This window comes from Callorhinus ursinus, unplaced genomic scaffold (assembly GCF_003265705.2).
Source record: "Callorhinus ursinus isolate GAN/ISIS: 27379988/994484 unplaced genomic scaffold, GSC_fseal_2.0 scaffold70, whole genome shotgun sequence".
Classification (NCBI taxonomy): domain Eukaryota; kingdom Metazoa; phylum Chordata; class Mammalia; order Carnivora; family Otariidae; genus Callorhinus; species Callorhinus ursinus.
In genome coordinates, this window is record NW_027397132.1 from 1,192,827 (window position 1) to 1,219,516 (window position 26,690).

At 45.1% G+C, this 26,690-nt stretch overlaps 1 protein-coding gene across 2 annotated transcripts in view; it reads right to left on the minus strand.

Annotated features, from left to right (window-relative positions):
- Positions 1 to 26,690, minus strand: part of LMTK2 (lemur tyrosine kinase 2) — an 89,838-nt gene that overhangs the window by 15,691 nt on the left and 47,457 nt on the right. For both annotated transcript variants that reach the window (XM_025863589.2, XM_025863588.2), the window contains exons 7-9: positions 15,722 to 15,855; positions 4,584 to 4,668; positions 3,025 to 3,146 (exon numbers count right to left, since the gene is read on the minus strand). In XM_025863589.2, the coding sequence (XP_025719374.2) occupies positions 3,025 to 3,146; positions 4,584 to 4,668; positions 15,722 to 15,855 (341 nt within the window). The remainder of the gene's footprint in view (positions 1 to 3,024; positions 3,147 to 4,583; positions 4,669 to 15,721; positions 15,856 to 26,690) is intronic.

Consider the following 26,690-nt stretch of genomic DNA (forward strand, 5'->3'; position numbering starts at 1 on the left):
ACCAAAGAGATAGTATATAATTAATGGCAAAATGAGTGTTACCGCCACCATGCTTGGTGTGATCTTGGGCATATAACTACCTGTGTCAATTTCTCCAAATCCCTGATTTAACTCACTTTCCCTCCCCCATTCCCAAATCAAAGCCCTCTCCAGCCCCCAGCCCACCCTGTTCTTCAGAGGACACGAAGCATGGGCTTTCTCAACTCCCCACTCCACCAATCCTAGTATCTCTATGCATCCCCTACTCATCTCCTCAGGCCACAGAGAAAGATGAGACACGTCTCCTCCTCCAGGTCTGTCCCTCCCCCAGAGCTCTCTGCTCTACCCCGTGCGGCGCCCTCCAGGGTAACCACCACCAATCACTCGCTGATCCCTAGCTCTTCCATTCTTCACTTTGTACTGGCTCTTACGTCCTTCAGTACCACTGGCCTCTCCCCTCCGGGGAAAAAAGAGCGTCCTGTAGTTCTTACCCTCTTTTCCACTAAGCTCTCTAAGAGAGGCCCCTGTTGATCCCCCCGGTACAGGGCAGCGTGGGCCCTGCCTTGGGCCGCAGTTGGCACTACTGTTGGCCCTACCGCCAGAGACTTCTCAAAGCGTTAGCAACAAGGGTGGGCTGTCTCTGGGAACACAGGCTAAGTTTTCAGGTCCAACACCCTGCTAGGAACAGTAAAAATATGGATGAAGCACACAGAGCATCTTTTTAAAGGTATCAAAGATGGGCTAAGGGAATTGCCAGGAAAAACTCTAGAACTTGAAGAACTAAGGAGAATACTAAAACCACCTTTGAGCTGGTGCCTTTGCTGAAGCACAGAACTCAGGCTTTTGTGGTCTTGGTTTACAAGGCAATGCGGGTGGTGGTAAATAGGCCAAAGCCCTGGGCCTGCCGAAGCTAAGGGGAATCACAGAGACACCTCCTCACAGTGAGATTAAACCTGCCCCCTGCCTCCCTCCAGGAGCCTGAAAGGCAAGCTGACTCAGCACTAAGGTGCTGTTAGTGTATGTGTGTACAAGTGTGTGAGTGTGTGTGTGTGTGCGCATGTGTGTGTAAGGGGGGGCGTGTGGTCCCTAACAAGCTGTAACCACAGAGCTGATCCTTGATTGGATTTGCAGCCCAAATTCACAACACCTGAGTGTTCAAAAAAAAACCTTCATCTGAATATGTGAAGCTCTCATACATGGCAGGACCCCGTGGTATCCAACACAAGCAAGTAAGTGTGGATCCTCTCTGGAGGAATACTCCCCAATTCTAGGTTTCCAAGATCCTCACCCCAAGGAAACAAGGCACCATCAGGAACCAGCAAGATCAAATCCACTAAGACTTCCGCTACCAGAAACATCTGATGCAGATCATAATCCAACTGTTTTAAAAACACTGGGACATGTTTTTAAAAACCAAATAGATTTCCTAAAACTGAAAAGTCAATAGCTGAACTACACAAAACTTAATAGAGAGATTTAACAGAAGAACAGACACAGCTGAAGAGAGAATTTTTAAAAAGAGAAAGAATTAGTGGCTGGAACACAGGTCTCAAAATTATCTAGACCGTGGCCCAGAGTCAAAGAGATAGGATATATAAAGGAGAGATGAAGAGACAGAAGGCAGAGCAGGAAGGCATGACACACATCTAAACAGACTTCCCGAAAGAGAGAAATGGAGCAGAGGCAGTATTTGAAGGGTAGGCCTGAGAACACCACCAACCTATAGATCTGAAAAGCCAAATAAATCCCAAGCAGAAAAACATAAGAAATCCACACCCATACACATCATAGTGAAACTACAAAAAAACCCACAAAAAACAAAGAGAAGAATTTAAAAGCAGCCAGAGAGAAAAGGTCACATTACCTTCAAAGAGCTTAGGTAGACTTACGGCTGACTTCTCAATAGCAACAATGGAAGCCAGAAGACAGTAGAACGATCTCTTCAATATGCTGAGAGAAAGTAACTGTCACCAAGTAAAAATATATTTCAAAAATGAGGACAAAATAAAGGTATGTTCAGACCTACAAAAAACTGAGAGTCTGTTACCAGCAGGCCCTCACTATAGGAAATTCTGAAGGACATACTTCAGACAAAGGGAGAATGATCCCAGATGGAATTTCTGAGATTAAAAAAAAAAAAAAAAGAAAGAAAGAAAGAAAAAAGAAAAAAAAAGAATGAGGAGCAAAGTGATTTAATTACGTGGATAAACCTAAACAAAAAAGCTTAAAAAAACCAGTAATAACGTCTTGTGAGGATAAAAGAAAAAAAATACCCAATAAGATATAATTGTGTGTGTGCATGCATGCATCCACGCGTGCGTGTGTGCGCACACAGGTGCGTGTGTGTCCATGCATGTGTGTGGTGTATAGTTAAACCAAATTAAAGTATGTTAAAGGTCCTTGTATTGTTCCGAGAGAGGCTCAAAATATGAGCCAATATTAGACTAAAATAAGTGGAATATACATGTTATAACTTCTAGGGTAACCTTTAATAAAAGTATAGGACTAGCATAGATAGCTCTCAAACTAACGGGAAAAAGCAGTTAAAAAAATCAATCCAAAAGAAGGCAAGAAGAGAAAAAGAAAATAGAAAAAGCAGAATAGCACAAAAAATATATATATAAATTAAGACAGCTGTAACAGAAACTGTTAGTCAAAGACATAAACACATTTTTTTCAACTTTCATTAAACTGATCTCCTATAAATCACAGTATTACATATTGGTCCAAACGTCTTTCTGTTTTTTCATTCACTTTAATAAATATTTAAAATGTCTATTATACTGCAGGTCTTACAGGAGGCAAGAAAATAGACCAGTTTCCTGCTTTTGTGGACCTTATTACTGTTGAATGGGTAAGAGAAAAGTTAATTATATCATCACAATTGTGATAATTGCTATGATGTAAAAGAATTGTCTTTACCTCACCATCAGGCACACCTGTGTTCCTAAATCTTATTCAGTTATTTTTCTTTAAGTACTCAAAGGGAAAAAAGTTAGGACTTTGCTACACAAAAGTCTAACAGAATGGTAAATCAATACCTACCAGATATTACTATACTTCGTTTGATCTGCAGTTAGTAGTCTGTCTTGAAAGCTGGTTACTAATTCTGGAGCAGTCCATCGCAGAGGGAAAATTTTTTTATCATCTGTTTCAATATAATCCTCCTGTTGTGTTAGAAATCATACAGAATTTTATTTTTAAAAATATTTTATTTATTTATTTGACAGAGAGAGAGAGCACAAGCAGAGGAAGTGGCAGGCAGAGGGAGAAGCAGGCTTCCCGCCAAGCAGGGAGCCCGATGTGGGGCTCGATCCCAGGACCCTGGGATCATGACCCGAGCTGAAGGCAGCCGCTTAACTGGCTGAGCCACCCAGGCGCCCCAAGCATACAGAATTTTAAATTCTATTAGCTTTTCAGTGAACTCAATGATTTAACACCAGGTCATTCTCAGAAAACACATGCTGAACCCAAAAGACGTATCAGAAAAAGAAGTGGGCATGAAGACAGATTTTCTGGGCAGAAGGTGGGTGAGGTTTTCTCTGAAGCCTTTTGGGCTTCGTGAGCTGCTCTCCGAGCCATGAACGCTTGCTCAGTCAGCCTTCCTGGAAAAGGAAGGTACTCCACATCTGATGTACAGAACAGACCCTGAGCAAAACATCTTTTAAAATATGCTGGGCCTTACGCCCCGAGTAGGGCAGCAGTGCCTAAGATTAGGGACTGGGTTCTAAGTCCATGCTCAACCATTTACAGCTCGCTACCAGACTCTGGGAAAGCAACAAATATGCTAAGCCTTTTTCTTTATCTGTAAAATGAAGATGATACAATACCCACCTCCCTTTATGGTGAGGATTAAAATAGGTAACTGCCGGCAACGACTTCATGGTGCCTGGTACACAGCAAGGGCTCAAGACGCTAGAGCGACTATGTAGACAAATAACCAACTTATATTTGCGTAATATATTTTAGTTACAAAGTACTATGAAAACATGACCCCTGTGGTCCTCACGAGAACCCCGGAAGACAGAACAGGTATGATCCTCGTGCCGCTCTGGAGATGGTGTGGAGCCAGGAAAGACAGTCACGTTCTATGCCCCATACCATGCTACCTCATTCAGCTGGGCTACAAAAGAACACATGAAAACCTCACCTACTTCTTAGTTTGTTTGGGGATATATTTATGGCAGAATTTAAAAAATCTAAATTGCAAGCTTCCTTTAGAGCCAGAGTTTTACTGGGGACATGTTGATATGACATGTATTTGATTATACAGGTGGTAATGATTATTGCCCATGTGTCCATACTAAAATGTGTTATGCACCACCAACCTATATTAATTACACTGTGTAAAAATCTTATTTTTAAACAAAGCCTTTGGAAAGCCGTCCCAAAACCTCAGCACAGAGCCACTGATGTAGACAAACCACACGTCAGAAGCCAAGACTGCTGTTAGGATGACTAGAACAAACCATTCTCCAAAAGGGCAACGTAACCAAGACTCTTAACCCCCTCTTCCAAAACCAGGGTGGCATTTTGTGATACGGCCACCTCATGGCTATGAAATTGAGTCAACTTCAGGAGAGAACCTTTAAACCTTGGCTTACCTTGTACCTGCTGAATCCTATTCCATAATCTCCGACTTTCACATTCAGGTCCGAGGTAAGAAAACAGTTCCGCAAGGCTAAGTCACTAAAAGCAGAAAGAGTGAAGTGAACACGAGGACAAGGAGAACCCAAGCAGGGCACTGTCGCTCCCAACTGCCGTGCACAAGGCCTTCTCTATGAAGCAGAGTGGTGTGCGGAGCTCCCTGCTCAGTAATGTTTTAAAATTCTTCTTTCGGGGCGCCTGGGTGGCTCAGTCGTTAGGCGTCTGCCTTCAGCTCGGGTCATGATCCCGGGGCCCTGGGATCGTGTTCGGCATCAGGCTCGCCAGTCTGCTTCTCCCTCCGACCCTCCTCCCTCTCATGCTCTCCCTATCATATCCTCTGTCTCGATTTATTAAGATTTTATTTATTTGTTTGAGAGAGAGAGAGAGATAGCAAGGGAAAGCACAGGTGGGGAGGAGAGGGAGAAGCAGGCTTCCCGCTGAGCAGGGAGCCTGACGCAAGACTGGCTCCCAGGGCCCTGAGATCGTGACCTGAGCCGAAGGCAGACGCTTAACCGACTGAGCCACCCAGGTGCCCCTAAAATTATTTTTTAACGGAAAAAGTATTATATATCATATTCGTCATTACTAAAATCCATGGAGATGATCAAATTTTTTCTTACAAGTAGTAACTGCTAAAGCGGGGAACCTGGATGGCTCAGTTGGTTAAACGTCTGACTTGTGATTTCAGCTCATGGGTTGTGAGATTGGGCCCAGCATGGGGCTCCATGCTCAGCAGGGAGTCTGCTTGAGATTCTCTCCCTCTGCCCCTCCCCCATGCTCACGCATACTCTCAAATAAATAAATCTTTAAAAAAAACAAGTAACTGCTAAGGTTAAATTCCGACCATATCTGTACCTTCTGCTGCATCAATAGCAGATTTATGTCTCATTTCCTGGTGTTTTGAGAGTGATCAAGAGGGGCGGCTGGCTGGCTTAGTCGGTTAAGCGTCTGCCTTCAGCTCAGGTCATCATCTCGGGGTCCTGGGATCGAGCCCCGAATCAGGCTCCCTGCTCAGTGGGGAGCCTGCTTTTCCCTCTCCCTCCGCCCCCTGCCCTGCTTGTGCTCTGTCTCTTATTCAGTTTCAAATAAATAAAATCTTTAAAAAAAAAGGATGACCAGGAATTTTAAAATACTATGAGCCAAAGTGTCTGAATAATTTTTTACAGTAACTTGTATTACTTGAGTAATAGTCTAGTGGTTGTCTATTTATTATAAGTAAAGATGAATAAAATTACAATTTCAAGCACCCCAAACTAATCTACATTAAAAATATTAATTTTTAAATATATTATAAGGAGGCCACTTCCAGTTACTTCGCTTTCTTGCAAACCCCACCTCTCCACAGGAAGGTAAAGAGCACATTTTCAGGACTTACTGAAAACAAATTACATAGGTTATTTAAAAACAGGTTAATTCTCAAAAACACGTATGTTGAAAAGTAAAATCTACTTTTTCTGAAAGAGCCTTCCATATAGACAACAGAGTAAACACTTTGGATTTCGGTATAAGCCCCCCTTTTATCTTTCAATCTTTTTATCTGTTTGATCATCCACTGGCATAGGAATTAAGAGAGTCCACTAAATTAAAGTAGAAAAGCACAGCTCATTTATAGTTTCAAATCATGAAGTTATCAAAAACTTTCTGTAGTCCAAAACTCAAAATGTTTGTCTTGATATGATTTTAGAAGACAAAAGCTTAAACTAATGATTAAATTCTTAATTTTCAAAGATTTTAATTTCTGAAGTTTACATGCCTGAACCAGGACCATGCTGATGACGGCAGCAGCTATGGCTGATGTAACTCAGTGACAGCCCGCCTGATACATAAGGACCAGGTACGTAAGGACAGCCCGCCTGGTATACAAGGATCCAATCATATGTTAATGGCTAAGATTTATAAAGCACTTACTCTACACTGGGCATTTCTCTAAGCTCTATACACACGTATTAACTCATTTCATCTTCACCAAGGAACCTTGGAAGTGGATAATCTTATCCTCCTCATTTACAGATGAGGAAACAGGCAGAGAATCAAAGTAACTTTTTTGCCAGGGCTGCAAAGCCAACAAGACGCCGTCCCCCCCCCCCCCCCGCAGTAACCATCAGCAACAATGCACCAGCAACTGGAGCGTTGTCCTGGACGTATGGCTGGTCCCCGACGAACACGTGCTGATCTAGACAGCCAGCTGGTTCTATTCAATCGTCTCCACACTCTGTTTACTAGCGGTAATTTTCACGGGGCTCCCCTCAGAAGCCTTCAAGCCTGTGGTGTCTGGGAGCAAGAGAGAAACTTCCAATCTTAAGAAGAAAATTGGTCTCTCCTTTTTGGAATGAAGGGAGGCAGGAGGGAGGCAGAAGCAATACACCCTTCGAGGGCAGAGAAACGGAAATGCTTTCCAGCAGGCGACACTATCCACTGGACCGACAGCTACAACAGGACAGTGCCGCGGGTTCTGCCAACAGAGGCTCTGTCACTGAGCACCACTGATGGGCATTTCCAGAGTCTCTAGAAACAGATCCTTCTTAACCTTCCCCACATCTCTCTCCTAAGAGCAGAATTAAAAGCTGGGTGCGCCAGCATTCCAACAGGGCCCTGTGTGTGTCTCCTGCAGGCGGGCAGCGGCCTTGGCACTTGGCGCCTTCCCCGCGGGCCATCTGAGCAACCAAGCCCTAGGCAACACCTGGGCTGCCCTGCCCCCTCCGTCCTCTCCTGTCTCCTTCCACATGTACAGTGCAGGTCTTTAGACACATCAAATGTATAGGTTACGGAAAAGATGAAAAGTCACCTAAGCAAAAGGCCGTTGGCTTTCATTGTAAGAGGCACCCTAAAACTCTAACACAATCCAAATGATGCTCTCAGGGGAAGGAGGAATGCTTCTCCTCACCTGAAATCTGAAGCAATGAGGACCCAAACCAGGGCGGGACTGGAGGAGCTTCTTCTAAACCTGCCCCCTACCTCCACCCCACGCATGCAAGCACCACACACAGCACTGGGGCGGAGCGGGGGGGGGGGAGGCGGCGCAACAAGGGCAATGTGGGGACTCGTCCTGGCTCCCCTGCTTAGGAGCCGTGTGACTTGGGGCAAGTCATTTAACATATCTGAGCCTCAGTTTACTCACAAACGGGTGCGCTGTAAGAAGCTAACTCACAAGGTTCTATAAGGATAAAGCAATATATGAAATGTTCTCAGAATGTTAAAGTGCTATCTACTTCTAAGATAATGAGGTAATTCGATTCCAAATTGGTAAAAGCAAATATTCTCTGAAGCCCAACACACAAAGCTAAAGAAGAGAAAAACACAAAGGTGTAACTTAACAACACAGGCAATTCTTGACGTCAATGGCTGCTTTTGGTCAGGAAACACAAACATACCCAGTATATTTTTCCTTCAAGTTGAAAAACAGGTCTGGTGGTGAGGCTGCCAAACGATCCAGCTCTGACGGCCTCTGGCTCCGTCCCCTGGCCGGCAGCAAGGCTGTCCATCGCCCCGCTGTCAGTGATGGCCTCGGCCGTGTGAGCGGGGCATACAGACGCGGGGCATGAGGATCCACAGACCGAGAGCTCCCCATCCTGACCCACGAGGAAGCATCACTACTTGTTCTCAGCTCGGCCAGAGCTGGCGTTGACCTGGCCCCAGAAGGACTGCTCGACTGGAAACAGCTTAGGGAGGCTGCAGCCATTTTCAAAATCACTCACACCTCTCTTCGCCTCACTTTTGCTTTCGCAAGCAAGCTTAATTCCTCATAAACAGAGGCACCACGTGGGAAGCAAAATAGCTGAAACTTACTGCTCAGTATTCTTCTAGGGCGTGGCATACATGATCTCAAGTCCTGTTGACAACAGCACTTCAGGATAAAGATTATCCCCATTTCATAGAAGAAAAAGGTTCAGAAGGATTAAGTAATGTGGCTTATCTTGGTACAGTTAACGAGAGGTGAATTAACAACTTGAACCCCTAATTCGTGCTTTGCTCACCAGACCGCTCTGCCCTTGGCGGTCATGAAAGTTTAAAAAAAAAAAATCACTCAAGAGTTTTGAAGAAAGTGCTACTTAGCACTTGAAGATGGGACGCAGCTCAAAGCCGTACAAGCTCAAGATGAAAGCCAGAGGACTCTGATAACGGCACAAAGGACGCAGTTTTAACTGCTTTTGCCTCGACTTATTCGGTCGGTCCTTGCTAGCTGAACGAGATTACATTTCCTGAGTGCCTCCTGCATGTCAGGCACCTGCTAGGCTCCAGGTCTATAGAGGACACTTGTGCTGTGAAATTCTGGGCGGACGCCAAAGAGAAGGAAGGTCTGTGGCTGGAATGTGGCCCACCACTGCTGGCCTGGGTTTTGAGAAATGGGGACAAAGCCTTCAGTTCTGTTTTCTCCAGGGCTGGGCCAGAGCTGACACTGAGCTGGACAGTCAGGCTTCTATGGGTCTCAACCTCTGGTTATGGCTTACCTCCTCCCTGTACACGATTACAAGACTGGACGAAACACGTAAGGATGGCAGAAACAGAGGCTGCCAAACGGGATGAACTATACGGCAGGGCAGAAGGAGAGGAGGGAGTAAGCTCAGAGAGCGAGCAAGCATCCCAGAAATCTGCATACAGGTCCCTCTGAGTCTTGTCTGAGGCCAACTCCTGAGCTGCATACGTGTGTGCTCTGGAAGATGATGAGGCTGACAGGACACTCACAGAGCTGGGAAGACTGGTCAGAGTGGAGAGACTTCCCTCAACAGCCTGGTGATACCCCTCAAGGTCCTTAAGAAGAAGGTTACTCTGACATAAGGCAAGGGATCCCCTAGGCCTGTCCCAAAGGCGTCTACACCAGGATGGAACTGAGCTGCCAATTAACTGCACGCTCTTCAGAGTAGTAGTTCTTACACTGGGCGTGTACTGGAATCACTTGGGAGGCAAGTGAAACGCAGCAGGCCTGCAGTGGGGCCGGTGGTACCCCTCAAACAACCCCCAGAATCCAAGCCCGGCCTAGAAGGCTACACTGGATCAGGGCTAGCACTATGCCATGGATCCCAGAACATTAATTTTCCCATAAGACCTAGGGTCATCTAGAAAACTGGAACATTTAGTACTTTACTTAGCCCTGATGATTTTAAGTTGAGGGCGAGGGTCCCGAGGCAAAGCGGCCCTCCACCGGAAGACCCCCGCCCTTCATTCCCCCCCCCCCCCCCCCCCCCCCCCCCCCCCCGCTTCATACACATGCTCAGCCTGCAGCAGAGTTCCTTCCCCGAGGGCACGGCACAGCCAGCCCAAGCTTCCAGCTCTGTCCTCTCTACTAGTCCAGCCATGCGCACGCACAGGCTTTTTGCATTAACTGGGTTACAGGAATACTAGGCTTCAGGGCGCCTGGGTGGCTCAGTTGGTTAAGCGACTGCCTTTGGCTCAGGTCATGATCCTGGAGTCCCGGGATCGAGTCCCACGTCAGGCTCCCTGCTCAGCAGGGAGTCTGCTTCTCTCTCTGACCTTCTTCCCTCTTGTGCTCTCTCTCATTCCCTCTCTCAAATAAATAAAATCTTTAAAAAAAAAAAAAGCAATACTAAGCTTCTAAGACTTCCTCAAGAGCTGCCGTTCTTTTTTTTTTAATGAAAAAAATGTTTTGTTTTGTTTTTTTAAACTTTCTTCCTCCCCCAGCTCCACCCATTCCAGGTAACATGTATTAACAAACTGGTAGGTATGATCTTTCTGTATTTTTCCACAGGCAGAGTGTACACACAAGAAAACAGAGATAAGGGGAGTAAGGGGCATTTGCTTTATGCGACATTATGCCTACCTCTCCACATCTTTATTTCTCACCCAACAACATCACAACGTGGAAATCCCTCCAGGTCAACTAGTCCAGCAGCCCTCCATCTTTCCCTACGATAGCTGCGTGGTATTCCACAGTGTGGATGGCCTGAGACTGGTTCTCATTCCCGCCCATGAACGTCTACTTTGTCATGTTTATTTTTTTCGCCGTCGCCTCAAATGCTGCTATGACAGATCATTCCACTCCATGTCCTTAAGTTCCGGTGCCTCTCTGTCCTATGGAAGTGAGTCTAGCAATGGGAATGTGTTATTTTTTAATTATACAGTTATTGCCCTAATAGCTCTTCAAAAACTGGTAATGATTTATAAGCGATTTAGGACAGAAACTTCCCCACATCCCTACTAGCAATAGATGCAGCAGTTCCTTCAGCTCTAAGGTTCCATGCCTTTAACCTGCACGTCCCTAACTTCTGAAGGGGATCACCTTCCCATCTGTCTCTGCCCGTCTGTCTAGGGGCTCATCGTCCTCTCGCCGATCCACCAGCATCTGTTTGGTGTCGTGAGCGGTCGCCCTTCGGCGGCTCCTTGTGTTGGCAGCTACACCTTCCCAAGTCTGTTGTCCACTGACTTTGTTGTGGTGTCTGCTGCCATGCAAAACATTTAATTTTTATAGAGCAGTCAACCTTCCATGTAATAGCCACCCATTATTTTACAACTCCTGGGTTTCCCACATCAGGAAAGGAGGGCCTTTCTGGTTAGGAGGCCTCGCTCATCACTGGGAAACACATACCGTCTTCCAGAATTTTGCCAATATCACATTTATTTCTTATACCTTGATTTTCACATACAGGACGGTGCAGAGGTCCAATAATTTCCCAGATGGGTAATTAACTGTGCCCACATTTAACAGGGAAGCCATCTCTTCCCCACTGACAGGAGTTCCACTTTTGCCATACGTTCACTTGCTCTATGCACTGTCTACTCTCCACGAATCTGTTTCTCCATCAAAACCATACTGATCTCTATCCCAGGAGTCGGCTGTGAGTTCTGATACCTCGTAAAGCAAGCCTCCCTTTCTGCCCCAACAATTCACTTCTTTTTCATACTCTGCTGGCTCTTCTAGACACTTATTTTTCTATGTGAAGCTAAACATAATTTTTACCCCTTCCCCCTCACAAATCCTGTGAGGATTCTTACTGGAATTGTTTAAAGTTTATGTATTAATTTTGAGTTAATATGAGCGCCTGGGTGGCCCAGCCAGTTAAGCATCTGCCTTCAGCTCGGGTCATGGTCCCAGGGTCCTGGGATCGAGCCCTGCATCGGGCTCCCTGCTCAGTGGGGAGTCTGCTTCTCTCCCTCTGCCCCTCCCCCAGTTGTGAACTCTCTCTCGTTCACTCTCTCTCTCAAATAAATCTTAAAAAAAATAATTTTGAGACAACTGACATTTCTGTATTGTCTTCCCACCATAAAATGGGACACATCTTTCCATTTGTTCACATGTTTTATGTCCTTTGGTAAGACTGCACAGCTTCCTTCACACAGTCCTGTGTCTTTCTCACATTATTTATTCCCAAGTAATTTATAATAAATCATAATAGAAAATTTTTGTGGCACTGGTGAAAACGGAATGAGGGTTTTTTTTGCCCTCATTTCCAGGGAAACTGTAGTACAGCTATAAGCAAGCTACAATAAATTCTCTAATTTAGTTTTGTTTTTTAAAGAAACTAGTACCTTGCTTTTTCTCAACATACAGTATCGTGTCACCAGTTAAAAAGGGTGACCAGTGATTGTTTAGGGTAGCTTGCTGGCTAAGAGTGTGGGCCCTGGAGACCACAGCTCTGGTTTTGAATCCCAGCTCTGCTCTATGACCAGGATCTTCCAAGTGAAGAACGCGAGACTAGAGCAGGTGAGGCCCCACGTCTGGGACCCTCACTCTTTCATTCCGCATACACGGGTCAAATGCCTGCAGACTTTCAGCTCAAGCCAGACTCTGAAGCCTGTGTATGGAAAATCCTTGGATTTTCCTCATGAGAGCAAGATGATGGTACAGTGTCTTCTTTTCATTTAACACCACTATGTGCCACATGCTACCCGTGGCTTTGACATAAACTGATCAGTCAGGGAGAACTCCCCTGAACTGGGGAGATGGGGTGCTGCCCAATTCATGAATCATTTAATAAAGCCAATTAGATCTTCAAAAATAAAATAATCAAAAGAATTAAAGCAATCATATTTATTGCCATATAAAATTTTTTTCCTTGAAGATGAATCTTTAAAATAGAAAACATTAGGACTTTAAAAGATATAATCTGAAGATTTTACATGCACACAAATTAATGAAATCCCCTAATAATGCACCAGCAGAAAGAAACACGCTAGAGGTGCAGCACAACAAGCCTATTAGTAACCAGACTTCCTCATCTCTACCACTGTGGACACAACACACAGCACAGATTAAGAAAAAATCATGTAAAATGGCACCTAACCCTAGTGTTTATGTATCATGCTCCTGCAACACTGGATAGCCACACTCTCAGAGCTGGAGAATCTCAGGGTTTCTCAGGAGAAAGTTACCTTAACTTTAAAACCAGGAAAATCCTAAAAAGGCTCTCTCGTGAACAGTGGTCACCCGGGTACTCTTCAAGGCCATGGCCACACAGGTCTTCAGCTACCTGAGCCACCATGAGGCCCACGCTGCCCACTGGAACCTCTGTGCACTTAGCTCATCGCAGTGACCTGTGGTATCTCACTGGAGCCGCTAAGGAAGGCTGACAGGGGAAGGACAGGAAGTCCCAGGCTCTCAGCCAGAAAGGCAGAATGGTGTGGAACGTAGCATACTGGCAGCTTCTGCTGTTTACACAGCCTTCACGGATGTCACATGTAAACTTCAGGGATGCAGGCTACCTAAGACCCAGGCATATGTCTCCTCTTAAACAATAAACAAAAATAAAATTTAATTGGGGGTGCTTTACGAGATCAGTTTCCAAAATAGCAAACAGCTTTTAGTTGGACGTGTGAGCTATTCTATTTTCAACCAACACAGAAAGCCCGACTTTGAGTCAGCCAGTAAATATTCTGAATTCCGATTTAAAAAATATGCTATATTGCTACCATTAAAAAACAAAAAAAAAAACAAAACTTAAAGCACAAATTTTGCCCCAAGTGGGAATTTTACATAAAATATAGCTACTTAAAGGGCACCTGGGTGGCTCAGTCATTAAGCATCTGCCTTCTGCTCAGGTTATGGTCCCAGGGTCCTGGGATCGAGCCCCACATCGGGCTCCTTCCTCAGCAGGGAGCCTGCTTCTCCCTCTCCCACTCCCCCTGCTTGTGTTCCCTCTCTCGCTGTCTCTCCCCCTCTGTCAAATAAATAAATAAAATCTTTAAAATATATATATATATATATATATATCGCTACTTGAGAGAGAGAGAGAGGGATGCCTGGGTGACTCAGTCGGTTAAGAGTCTGCCTTCAGCTCAGGTCATGATCCCGGGGTCCTGGGATCAAGTCCCGCACTGGGCTCCCTGCTCCATGGGGAGGCTGCTTCTCTCTCTCCTTCTGCTCCTCCCCCTCTTGTGCTCTCTCTCTCTCTGACAAATAAATAAAAGAGACAGCGGGAGGGAGGGAGGGGGACAGATGCCAACAGTTTAAAAAATATTCTTTACCTTGAGTTTTTGTACCTGGATAACATCCAAACCACGTGATTTACTTTATCATCTTCATTTGTTTTAAAGCTCACACAATTCTAAATTAAGTAGAACTTTAACCTATAGAAACTCAGAGGAAAAGAACATTTACTCTGATGTCTTTGCCAATTTTTAAAATACAGTAGCAGGAACATACCTGAGCTTTAAATGCAATTTCTATCTGCCTCTGAGGCCTTCACACTGTTGAGTCTGACATGACACTCTCTCTAAATGCCCCAGCCTCCAAGATCTAAAACCTCCTAAACCACCTTTTAGAGAATAATCTGCTGTGTCTTACAAAAAAGTAACAATACAAATATGCTGGGTATTAACCTATTAGAAGAGACTAAAAAATGAAATCCAAGATTTCTCTATTATAAAGCAAATAGATATTTACATTTTGAAGTTTCTTGTAAGGGATTCTGCCTCGTGCTTGAAGAAACCCATAATCTTTGGGGTATTTCATAAAGCCCTTTATGAGAATGACTTGCTCACTATGCATGTCAAATAAGATATAGATGTATGGGAAAAATGTTAATAATCTTCCTTCTTTCCTACCCTGAAACAATGTTGAGAATTTGATAGGGTACTTTTCCACGTCTGTTCTCACATACACGCGTGTACGCGCGCGTGCACATGCACACACACACACAGGTGCACGTGCACACGCCCTCACACCTCTACAAATACAAGCAGGTGTTTTCTTATTTAAAAAAAAAATGGAGTCACACTATAAATATACTCCTGTGCGACCTACCTTTTAAAAAACAGAATACTAAAAAAAAAAAAAAAATTAATAGCCCTTAAAGTCAACACACAGGTGCTCCTTTCCAGCTCTTCGGATCGTTAAGAGTTAAATTATTTAATTAAAGTCAAGTAAAGAGAAGCTGGTTTCCCTGGAGACCTGAGAAATAATTTCAAACATATTTTAAACATAAATCAAAGCTCAGAAGGCTGGAGGAGAGTAAGCAGAAACCTCCTTTTGGGTTCAAAGAACCATTACCTCAGACAGGACTCCAAGTCCTTTGTTGTTTTAATGACGAAATTACATCAATGGTCTGAGGAGCAAAATACAATGTGCTCGAAGAGCTGCGGCTATTCAAACGGGACCAGAAAGGTTTCTGCACAAATGTGTTACACTGACCGCCCTGCTGCCCACACACAACCCCTGACCACCTGCAACAGGCCCCAGGGGAGGGCGGGGCAGGGGAAGCCGGCCTCTCGGAGCCACCGCAGGCGGGAAGCGGGCACCGCTGCTCAGCCCTCCATGGAAATATGCCGCCAGCCTCTAAGAGCCTCTCTTCCTCACCCAGGAACCTCGCAGTTAGAACCACAGCCTGAAGCTGTCACGAATGGGACGCACAGAGAGATGTCAGCAGGGAGACTGGCACCATCTGCTCTCAGCGTTGAGCCAATTTTTCACGTTCTCTGAAATTCTGGAGATGGCTTCTAGACCTCAGGCCATATGAAGACATTCTGTTCCCTGGTATCGGTTTAACTGCAGCCCAACTCCACCCTCATCCCGACCGTGGGACGTACAGGACAGCTTCAACTTCTACGCCCTCTGAAGTCCTCTGCAGAACCTCGACACCAACGGCGCCGCCGCCTTCTCGGGCGCAGCCTGGGCGGGGAGCGCGGCGCGGCCGGACGGACCCACCTGTGCAGGAAGTGCAGCTTGTGCATGGCAGCCAGGCCCGCTGCAATCTCGCAGGCCATCCGCTGCAGCAGCATGGTCTGCGAGTCCCCCCTCATGTGCTCTTGCTCGTTGCGCAGGTAAGCTTTTAGGTCACCCTGCAAAAAGGAGTTCACGTCAGCTCCCAAAGGGGACGAGGTGAAGACACTGGCAACCCAACAGTCGCCTTAGCTAATGTTAACTATCAAGGTTGTTTATTAGAAATCACTTAGATCTGACCTTGATAAAGAATCTAATTCGAACAAGTTCCAACTTACAAAGAGTAATTCCACCCAAAAACTTTAAAGTACAGAAAACACTATTATCTTTTAGGATCATTCTAACTGTTAATATTAGTTTACCTTTAAACAAACTAAATATTAGTTTATATGAACACATGTAAAACAAACAGTAAAAATAAGATAATTTTTCAATGATGCACAATATAAACTAAGTACAGAGGTATAGAAGTTTCCCGGTAACTGACATGATATGGTGCCGTGTGCACTGCCTTTAAGGATTCTAGGAGACACACGGTCAGAGAACATTACATCACGAAGGCTACCACCAAAGCACCTGTGAGCAACAGAGAGGGAGAGAACCAAAGAAAACTGGGTGGAAGAGGCGGGGAAAAAGCACGCTGAATGCTGGCCAAGTCTCTGCCAGCCGCCCTAGGGCCCTGTGCTGCCCAGCCACTCTGAAGAACATTCCAGCCCTCCAGAAAAACTCATAAAGTTACGAAGCCTGATCAAAGGAGGGCAGCGTGGACAGGAAAATGAACAAATCCACACCTGGACACCCGAAACGCAAATGCTGAAACACAGAGCCCTGCAGGCACTTCTGGTGGACTTCCCTGTGCTCCCCCTACTTTCTGCCGGGGCTTTAATTCAGGACCTTATGTTTTGGGGGAATATACGTTTAAGGAAATAAAATCTTCCACATTGTTCTTATCACATGAGTAAATATTTATTGATCTGACTCAATTCCAAACTAAAGCTTTATATAAACGGTTAATCCAATTTAGAAAGCCAATAGCTTTCAATGTGCGTTATACCTGAGTCAAGGAAAGACTCCAACAAAGGAAGAGAATGCATTTCTTACCACTGTTAGGAAAGACAACCAATTTATCAAAATTCTTCCCAGAGTAAAAACCTTAAAGCACAAATATTGTGTTACAAACATCTGCTTACTTTCAATGCTAAGCACATTACAATGTAAATTCTAGGTCCACTCCAGGAATCTTTCATTCCCAGTTTCAAGGACTTGTATATGAATGATAATGTTGAGATTCATAATCACTGCCACTGGAACTTCTGAGCAGGGTGCTAAGCTCTGTGCTAGGAGCTTCTACACTCGTTGCCTCAAATAATTTTTGCAACCTGAAACACTTCCTGGATGTAGAAATGAGGCCCAGGGAAGAGGTGAAGAACCGTGCACAAGGCCACAACCAATAAACAGTGGGGCTGCACTCCTACTTCTCAGTTTTACCAACCTGTCAAGAAGATCCTACTTAGGGAGGCAGATCGAATCAATTTATTTTATAAGAATGAATGTAAAATAACTTAATGTCAACCCCATGGATTTGTCAAGATTCTCCCAAACATAACAGAACTTTGGCAGGACAGGGGGGTTACGGTGGGGGTTTTGTGCCCTCAGGACCCATGTCTCCGACCTCTTATTTCCTCCCAGACACGATGCTGGAATTGCAAGCTGCTCCAGAGAAGAAACAGACCCTTTCTTGCCTTTTAAAAACACATGCCCCTCCCTGCTCCGCAGGAAGCCTGCTTCTCCCTCTCCCACTCCCCCTGCTTGTGTTCCTTCTCTCGCTGTGTCTCTCTCTCTGTGTCAAATAAATAAAATCTTAAAAACAACAACAAAAAACAATACATGCCCCTTCCCGCCCCTGCCCCGCCCTCCCCCAGGCTAGCCTCTACCCAGCGGTGGGAGTGGTGGGAATAAAGATGATTCTCACAATAATTACATTAACCTAGACAAACACCAGCAAAAAGCTCCAGGCCTACAGGCTAATGGGATTTTCAAAAGGTAGCCCATGCGGAAACTAAATATGAAAATAAATAGTTTAAGTTTATTTACATTACCAATGAAATGGCAACTTAAAGCCATTTGTCTAACCCCTCTCCTGCAATATCCATCTAAGGAAAAAATTACGTTCACACAAAAGCAGCATTATGCTGCGCTGTATCTGGCCAATTCGCAAAACAAACAAGCTGCTGGCAAACACTGAACACTTCATAAGTGACTTTGGCCATGAAGGCAGAACGGCAGAGTGGGTGTAGTTATTTTTCAAGGTCATCTAAAGCACAGTTTACGCTTGGACAATGTGGGGGTTAGGGGCACCGACCCCTGAGCAGCCGAAAATCGACATGTAACTTTAGACTCTCCAAAAACGTAACAACTAACAGTCTGTTGGTGCCCAGAAGCCTTACTGAGTAACATAAAGAGTCACTTAACACATATTTTGTATGTTACATATATTATATACTATATTCTTAAAATAAGGTAAGACAGAAAAAAGAAAATGTTAAAAAAAAAATCATAAGGAAGAGAAAATACACTTACAGCACTACCCTGCACTTATTGGAAAAAAAACAGCGTCTAGGTGGACCTGCGCAGTTCAAACCCATGTTGTTCAAGGGGCAACTGTATACTCATTACCACTCACTATGTTAAGAGGTCTTGTCTCCACAATAATTCACTTTCCAAATTTCACCAGAAGGTAAAATATAACAAGCAGAAGGGGATTTTGCTTAAGAATGTTCATGCTAATGTTTCTAGCTTGGCAAAACTAAAAGGCTCTCCCCAGCCCCCATGACGGAGACAGAGTTAGCAGCACAACCCAGGCAAACACACCTCTAACCTGGGTGAGGAGCTAACATCAATGAATGAGGAGGAGCCTGATCACTGTTTCTCCTGGACAGGACTTAACAGTTTGTGCAGGACCCAGGGTTAGTTCTATGTTCTAGAAAGATCCTCAGAGCTCTCCTGGTACCATTGTTAAATCTTTTTTAAGGTTTTATTTATTTGAGTAAGGGAACGAGTGGGAGGGGCAGAAGGAGATGGAGAGAGAGAGAGAGAGAGAGAGAGAGAATCTCAAGTGGACTCCACACTGAGCGCAGAGCCTGACGGGCTCGATCTCACGACCCTGAGATCATGACCTGAACTGAAATCAAGAGTCCGACGCTTAACCAGCTGAGCCACCCAGGTGCCACTGGTACCACCGTTAAAAGAAAAAAAAATCAGCATATAAGCTTTAATTACAGTAAAAAATGTTTATATTAAATAAATACTAAAAATTGATTCATTCTATCCAAAACAGACAAAACTGTATTGAGATATCTGGTTTATGTTTCAGTGGTACTTAATGAGTAGACAGGGATTACTACTTTGGTCCCTTATTTAAAGAAAAAAATCATGAAGAACAGCAATGTATTCTGAATTAAAATATACTTTCCTTTATCCAAGTCTTAAAAATTTCTCAGATCCCCAAAACCTCCCAAAAAGACTCTAAAAGAAACATGTATGACGCTAGATGGCAGCAAAGCGCTGCACCAAGAACTCTGAGGGAGGAGGGACTGGGAATGGCCTCCTGCACTGAGTCACCCAAAGACCTTCAGAGGGACCCCACACGTGTCCTCTTGACTTCCAATCCAAACCACCACAAGGGTTCTAGCCAGCTTTCTGCAGGGCGCTGAGAACAATGAATTAATTTCATCATTATGTAAAAACTCAACCAGAGTTCAATAACTGGAAAATTACAGTCATTTATAGGTTTAATAGGATGACTTGGGGGGGGGGATTTATGATTTGTAAACAAAAATCTGAACAAAAGGATGCAAGGCAGGCATAAACAGCCACATACTCAGCCCCCGCCGATGAACGAAAATGTCCACATCAAGCTGAATGCCCTGAGCACCTGTCTGGTCACCCCCGCCCACCCCGGGCCTCTTCCTCAGCACGCAAGCCCCCACCTGCCAATGTCCACACCCTGACACACCATCTTCTGCTGTTATGGATTATTCACCCCTGTGCCCAAACAGCCCCCAGGTCAGTCCAACCAAGAACCAAACAAGCCTCCCTCTGCCTCCACATGTCTCTTGCACTCGCATCCCACTCCCCTCTTCCCTCCACAGATGAACTCTGTTCTGGCTGACTTATGCCCCACTCTCTCAAGACCACCCCCCCCCAAGCCCCCATGCTCGGCTGCAGCTGCCCCCACGGCGCCCTCCCACCACGTCTCACCAGCACAGCCAAGGTGGAGCCCTGCCTTCTCTCTCCACCTGTCTCCTGGTCTCCTCCTATTTTCACTAGCAGGCTTTCCCAGCCCTGGGCTGATCTTCCTCCTCACTGATCTGTAGGTGCCGGCACAGCCCAGGACTCCATCCTGGTCCTCGTCACTGCAGACACTCATTTCCTACCCACCCTATGGCTTTAAAAATCATTTCTAATACATTTTTCAGGCTCAAAGCCCCCGTCCCCCGAGCCCCAGACTCATCCTCCCAACCGCTGACTTGATGCCCTCTCCTGGACGCCCTAAGGCGCACCTCAAATCTAATAGGCCTGATACGTAACTTGGACAACCTGCTCCATCTCAGGAAATGGCATCACCGTTTTCCCAGTAGATCAGATCAAAACTGAAGACCTCATTCTTAGGTTTGCTGTCCTAGACTCCCACATCCAACCCCTCACCAAGTCCTGGATCTATTTTCACTGAGAGCCAGGGCCTCAGGGCCCAGGGCCAGAGGCAGACATGAGAAGAGGGAAGCCACCAGCAGGGCCCAGGGATCCCCTGTCCACCCAGGCGCCCACGCTCTCACTGTCAAGCCTGATCGTGGTGCGTCGTCCTGCGGCACTAGCGTCCCCTCTACCAGCCCTGGGTTAGGGACACTGTCCACATGCACCTCTGTTCCCCTGTAACTCCATGTCCTCTCTTCTACAGGAGCTCTATGGAGGCAGGGACACGTCATTCATCTTTGTATGCCCAGCACCTAGAAGGTTCCCTGGTGCATGAGCTTACATAATGAATATATTTATAAATAAGACATACCCATTAACTAGGCATCTTCTGCACAAAAGGACAATTCTAAAACAGGCTCCTCACTGGTGGAAAAAATATATACAAGCATTAAACCACCTGGTATAAAAACACACAGAATAAAATTAAGCCAACAGTTAAAATCCCCACTTTGCCATTGGTAATTATGTGACCTCAGGCAAGTCGATTAACCAGATAAATAAAGAACAGAAAGCATGGTGCTGAAGCCAGACAGACCTGGGTTCAACTCTTCAATGAACACCTTCATCTCTCTCAGCCTGTTTTCCAATCTGTAAAATGAAACTACTGCCACCCATGTCACAGGGCTCTCAGGACCCACGAAGGGAGTAAAGGACAGCCGCAGGCCTAGCACAGACAAGCTAGAGCCTTCCCGTCCTTAGGCCTCTTGGTGGGCAGCAGCCAAGGTTCCTTTGGCTCTAAGAGCCCATGATTCCAAGTGTTACCAACTCTTGATGGTAACTTGGAACTCTTGAGAGACGGAACAAAGCAAACCCCACAGAGGAATATGCTGCACACTGAGAATCCCAAATGGACTGCTTTCCCCTTCTCATGTGGCCACTGCCAATTCCTCTCAGAAACTCACTCCCTGCCCTATCAGCTGACTCTCATAAAGGAAATGTGGACCTGACATCAAGAACACTCCCTTGCAAAGAAAATGCCATTCGGATGCTCCCCATTGCTTTGGGGTCAGGTGACAGAGTCAAAGAAACTGATGACTCTTCAGAAAGATTAAGACGGAACAACGTGGCTGTCACCTCAGCCTGCGGTCTGGGTTCCAGAGCGGTCTGTCTCTGCTTTTCACCCTTCCAACTGATCTTTCCCAGCAGATGCCAACCTGCTTCTCCAGCCCCCACACCCCTGCGGGGCACTGCGGGCTTCTCCACCCAGCTCAGGCCATTCAGGCTATTAACACAGGTCTAGCCAACCACTCCTGCACACTCCGAGCAAACACCTTCTCCAAAGCAAAGGCTTCTCCAATGATCCTCTTTAGAACTGCGATTTTTTTTTTTTTTTTAAATAACCTCTAAGCTCAATGTGGGGCTTGAACTCGTGACCCTGAGATCAGGAATCACATGCTCTACAGACTGAGCCACCAGGTGTCCAGAACTGCTTATACTTCTATACACATTATTCAAACCTTTAATCATTGTGATCAATTAATATAACTAACTAAAAATGAATAAAAATAACTACCATGTCCTAAGCACTTAGTATGTGCTCCAAAATTTACATTTATCATCTTATTAATGGTCAGGGTCATCTACCTGGTAGGTGGTATTATCCCCATTTGACAGACGTCTAATCTGAGGCTTAAAGAGTTCAGGTAACTTTCCAAAGCGATACATAAGTGGCAGAACGAGCATCCAAAGGCAGGCCAGCCTGGCTCTAGAGGCAGGGAATGTGGGATCCGGGTGCCTTGCCTGTGTTCCTGAGGGCACCACGCAGAAGCAGGATGACTCACCCCTGCGCTCCCCGGGGCGCTGTGCACAGCCCTTTGTACTTCACAGGTGCCTGGCACACTTTCATTGAATGAGCGATCCTTACCCCCAAAACGATCTCCTTGCCTGGATATTCATGTGAGAGCACTGTGGACATCCCACGGCAACAAGTTATAGACAACACCCTGCAGCCATCTCTCCTTCCACGAACGCTGTGCCGTCGGCATTATAAACTGCTGGCTGCCGTCCAGCTACCGAACTCACTCAGAAGAGTTTTTATTTTCTTTCATAAAAATTCCAAGATAAAGTGCTTTTCAACAACACACTGGTAATTCCATCTCGCAAGAATTACTTAAGTGCAAAAATATTCTCTCCTTTCTATTTAAAAGATGTTATCGCTGAGTATGATCACTGCCCCAATGACGACTGAAAAGGCCAATGTTCATTCAATAGCTCTTGACCTACTAAGAACATGTGAAGATAGTGGTTCCTTTCACTGTGGCTGCAGCTGCTTATTACCGAGCCTGAGCTATTACCCTCAGTCCCCTGGATCCTTGCCAGCCGGCTGTTTTGCCTTGGATGACGCCCCTCTGCTCCGGATGGCCTATTTCTGGGAGGGCTGTGGAGCGTCCAGGCTGGGAGCAGGGCTCAGTGTTGAAGCGAGGCTTTGGTGTGTCGGGGGGGACATCCCTGCAGGTGGGAGCCCTCTCTGGCTCACTGGGATGACGCTACCTGACATTTCCTGCCATGTAGCCACTACACATACTGAGCCTGGACAACTGGACTTTATAGAGTTGGTGACCCTGACGAGGCCGCAGCGCTTGCTGCTGCTGAGCCTGCTCCCTCCGAAGCTTCCTAGGGCCCAAAAGTGATGAGCACAGAACGGTCCAACGGCACAAACGTGAGCCCTTGCTGCTGGGCAAGGTGGAGAGTTCCCTGGGTCAACAGCCTCTTCTTGGATGGGAGACTGGGCACTCCAAGCACTGACTGCCAGATTTCCCCAAGGGCACAGGGGCATCCTGCTAGTACAGGTAACACCTGGGACAGCACCTTAACTGACAGTAGGTAATCATTGACTTGTGTGTGTTTGGTAAACATAACATTACCATCTTAGCCATTTGTAAGTGTCCAGTTCAGGGACATTGTGCAGCCATCCCCACTATCTGTCCCCAGAACTCTCTTCATCTTCCCAAAAGGAGACTCTGTCCCCATTACATACTCAACTCCCCATCCCTCCCTACCCAGTCCCTGGCACTCACAATCCCACTCTCTGTCTCTGTGAGTCTACTTTAGATTCCTCATATAGGTGGAATCATGCAGTATTTGTCTTTTTGTGGTTTGGCTTATCTCACTGAGCATAATGCCCTCAAAGTTAATCCATGTTGAAGCAGGTGCCAGAATGTCCTTCCTGTTCAAGACTCAGTAATACTCCATTGTATGGATAGACTCTATTTTATTTATTTATTCATCCACTGATGGGACACTTGATTGCTTCTACCTCTAGGCTATTGTGAATTATGCTGCTATGAACACGGGTGTGTACATATCTCTTTTGAAGTGCTTTCAGTGATTTTGGATAATATGTACTTAGAAGTGAAATCGCTGGGTCAGATGGTAATTTTAATTTTTTGAGAAACAATTATTGTTTTTAAAGTTTTACTGTTGGGGTGCCTGGGTGGCTCAGTCGTTAAGCGTCTGCCTTCGGCTCAGGTCATGATCCCAGGGTCCTGGGATCGAGCCCCGCATCGGGCTTCCTGCTCAGCGGGAAGCCTGCTTCTCCCTCTCCCACTCCCCCTGCTTGTGTTCCCTCTCTCGCTGTGTCTCTCTCTGTCAAATAAATAAAATCTTAAAAAAAAGGGGGGGGCGCCTAGGTGGCTCAGTTGATTAAGCGACTGCCTTCGGCTCAGGTCATGATCCTGGAGTCCCGGGATCGAGTCCCACATCAGGCTCCCTGCTCAACAGGGAGTCTGCTTCTCCCTCTGACCCTCTTCCCTCTCGTGCTCTCTCTATCTCATTCTCTTTCTCAAATAAATAAATAAAATCTTTAAAAAAAAATAAAGTTTTACTGTTGATCAATGTACCACTGGGCAGTGCACTTAAATTACAAATAGCTACTAACTCTGCACTGCTAATGAAAGCTGCTAGTGGGGGTGAAGGCTCTTTTCACACGTCTAGCCTTCAGGAGTGGACACTCCCCATTATGACTTAGGAGGTTCACATAAAATATGTTTCAAGAAGTCGTAACTGTTCATTCTGGGGAGCTGTATGCATAATCTTCACCCCAAAATACGAAAGCCAGTACAACTTTATCAAGTTAATATTCTCTGAATACTCAGTCTAAGTACTTGGAGAATATGCATTTAAATGTGCGATCTAAAAGTACTGGGGAAAAATTTTTATGAAAAGAATGTTAACAGGGGTGCCTGGGTGGCTCAGCTGGCAAAGTGTCTAGCCTTCAGCTCAGGGAATGATCTCAGGGTTCTGGGATCGAGGCCCGCGTCAGGCTCCCTGCTCAGTGGGGAGTCTGCTTGTCCCTCTCCCTCTGCTCCTCCCCCCCTGCTCTCTCTCTCTCAAATAAATAAAATCTTTAAAAAAATGTTAACAAAAAGTATGTAATTATATTTATATAAAAACAATGTATAGTGACAAAGATAAAAAGAATACTCAGGAATCATTAATTATGGGTTATTTGTGAAAATTGTAAAGGCATTGTTTGTGTATTTTGTAATGTTTTAGAGTTTCTTCAAAAAGTAGGTTAAACTCCTATTCCCAAAAAGAACAGGTAACTTTGTGAAAAAATAAAATAGCACTAAAACTAACCCATCACCTGAACCATTCAGAAGAAAACATCAAGCTGAGCATCCAGAGGCCTTTCCCATTCCAGGAACAACAACAACGTCTAATAAAACTTCCAGGAACGGACATGGAAGGTGAAGAATAGGAAATACCAGTATGTATGAGACAGTTTAATAAACTACCTTGATTAACCCAGAAATGTGATATTTCAAGTAGATACGCTTCCTGCCACATTTCTGTTGTGTTCACTCATGAAGACTGTGGTGACTCTTATTTATAAAAAATATCAAGAGCTTAAGGACCCAGAGAAGCCACCATAAAGTGTCTCAGAAAACGAGAACTCTGACAGCAGACTTGTCTCATCACAAAAAGATGCATCTTTACGTTTTTTTCTCAAGTGCTGGCAGCATAGGAATCTCCCACCATACTGGTCACCCCGAGGCCATTAAAATAAGCAGTTTTCATATTGTAATAACCGAGGATCATAAATATTATGTAACTGACAATACTGAGATAATCCCAAACAAAATATACATGCAATAAAATGATCAGAAACATCACTGAGAATTCCTTCCTCTTAGTTCTCACGCCTCCATTCAATAATTTATCAGGCTAAATAACAATTATCACATGTCTGCTCCGTCTACAGAGGAGCTCTAGAGGACAACGACCTCCCTTTCTCTCTGTTTCCACGGAGTGCAGCCTGCTGTCTTTCCACAGCAGCTGCTCAACAAGTAAGCACACTCGATGATGGGAAAAAATGTGGGGATGGCCAGGAAAAGTAGGTTTAATTCCAGTTTTCCTTACATTGAGACAGAGCTCTCTGAGGTCCCAGCTTCCTTGGAGGAGGGTTAAAATATTAATTTCAGACTTAGTCAAATTACATATGCATGTTATAACTTCCAGTGTAGTCACACAAAAAACTAAGAACAGTATCAAAAATCCAAACTAGTAGGGGCGCCTGGGTGGTTCAGTAGGTTAAACGTCTGCCTTTGGTTCAGGTCATGATCTCAGGGGCCTCGGATCGAGCCCCACATCAGGCTCCCTGCTCAGCGGGGAGCCTGCTTCTCCCTCTCCTACTCCCCCTGCTTGTGCTCTCTCTTCCTCTCTCTCTCTTGCACTCTCTTTCTCAAATAAATAAAATCATTAAAAAAAATCAAGAATCCGAAAGAAGGCTAGCAAAAAAGCAAAACAGGTAGGTAGGAAAAATAATACAGAATAGGTACATAAAATTCCAAGTATCTCATAGATATAATATACATAAATGGAGTACATGTTTCATGTTAAGTGATCAAGACTGACAAATAAAATATTCACAGGTGATATAAACCAGAGAAAAGGACTGAGAGAGATAACCAGGCAAATTCTAACCAAAAGAAAGCTGGAATAACTATATTAATATCAGTAAAAACAGACTTAATCCTTGTAACGCTTAAAAAGAGTCCCTTCGTAATTACGAGAGCTTAAAATTACAAGATGTTATATATCAATTCTAAAAGTGTATCCCTGACTCAACACTCAAAGGAAATACAACTAGAATTATAAGGAAAATCCATAATCAGAACAGATTATAATATGCCTCTCAAAAATGGACAGAAAACAGACTGACTCCTCCCTCCTCCATCAATGCCCTCCCAAATCAGAA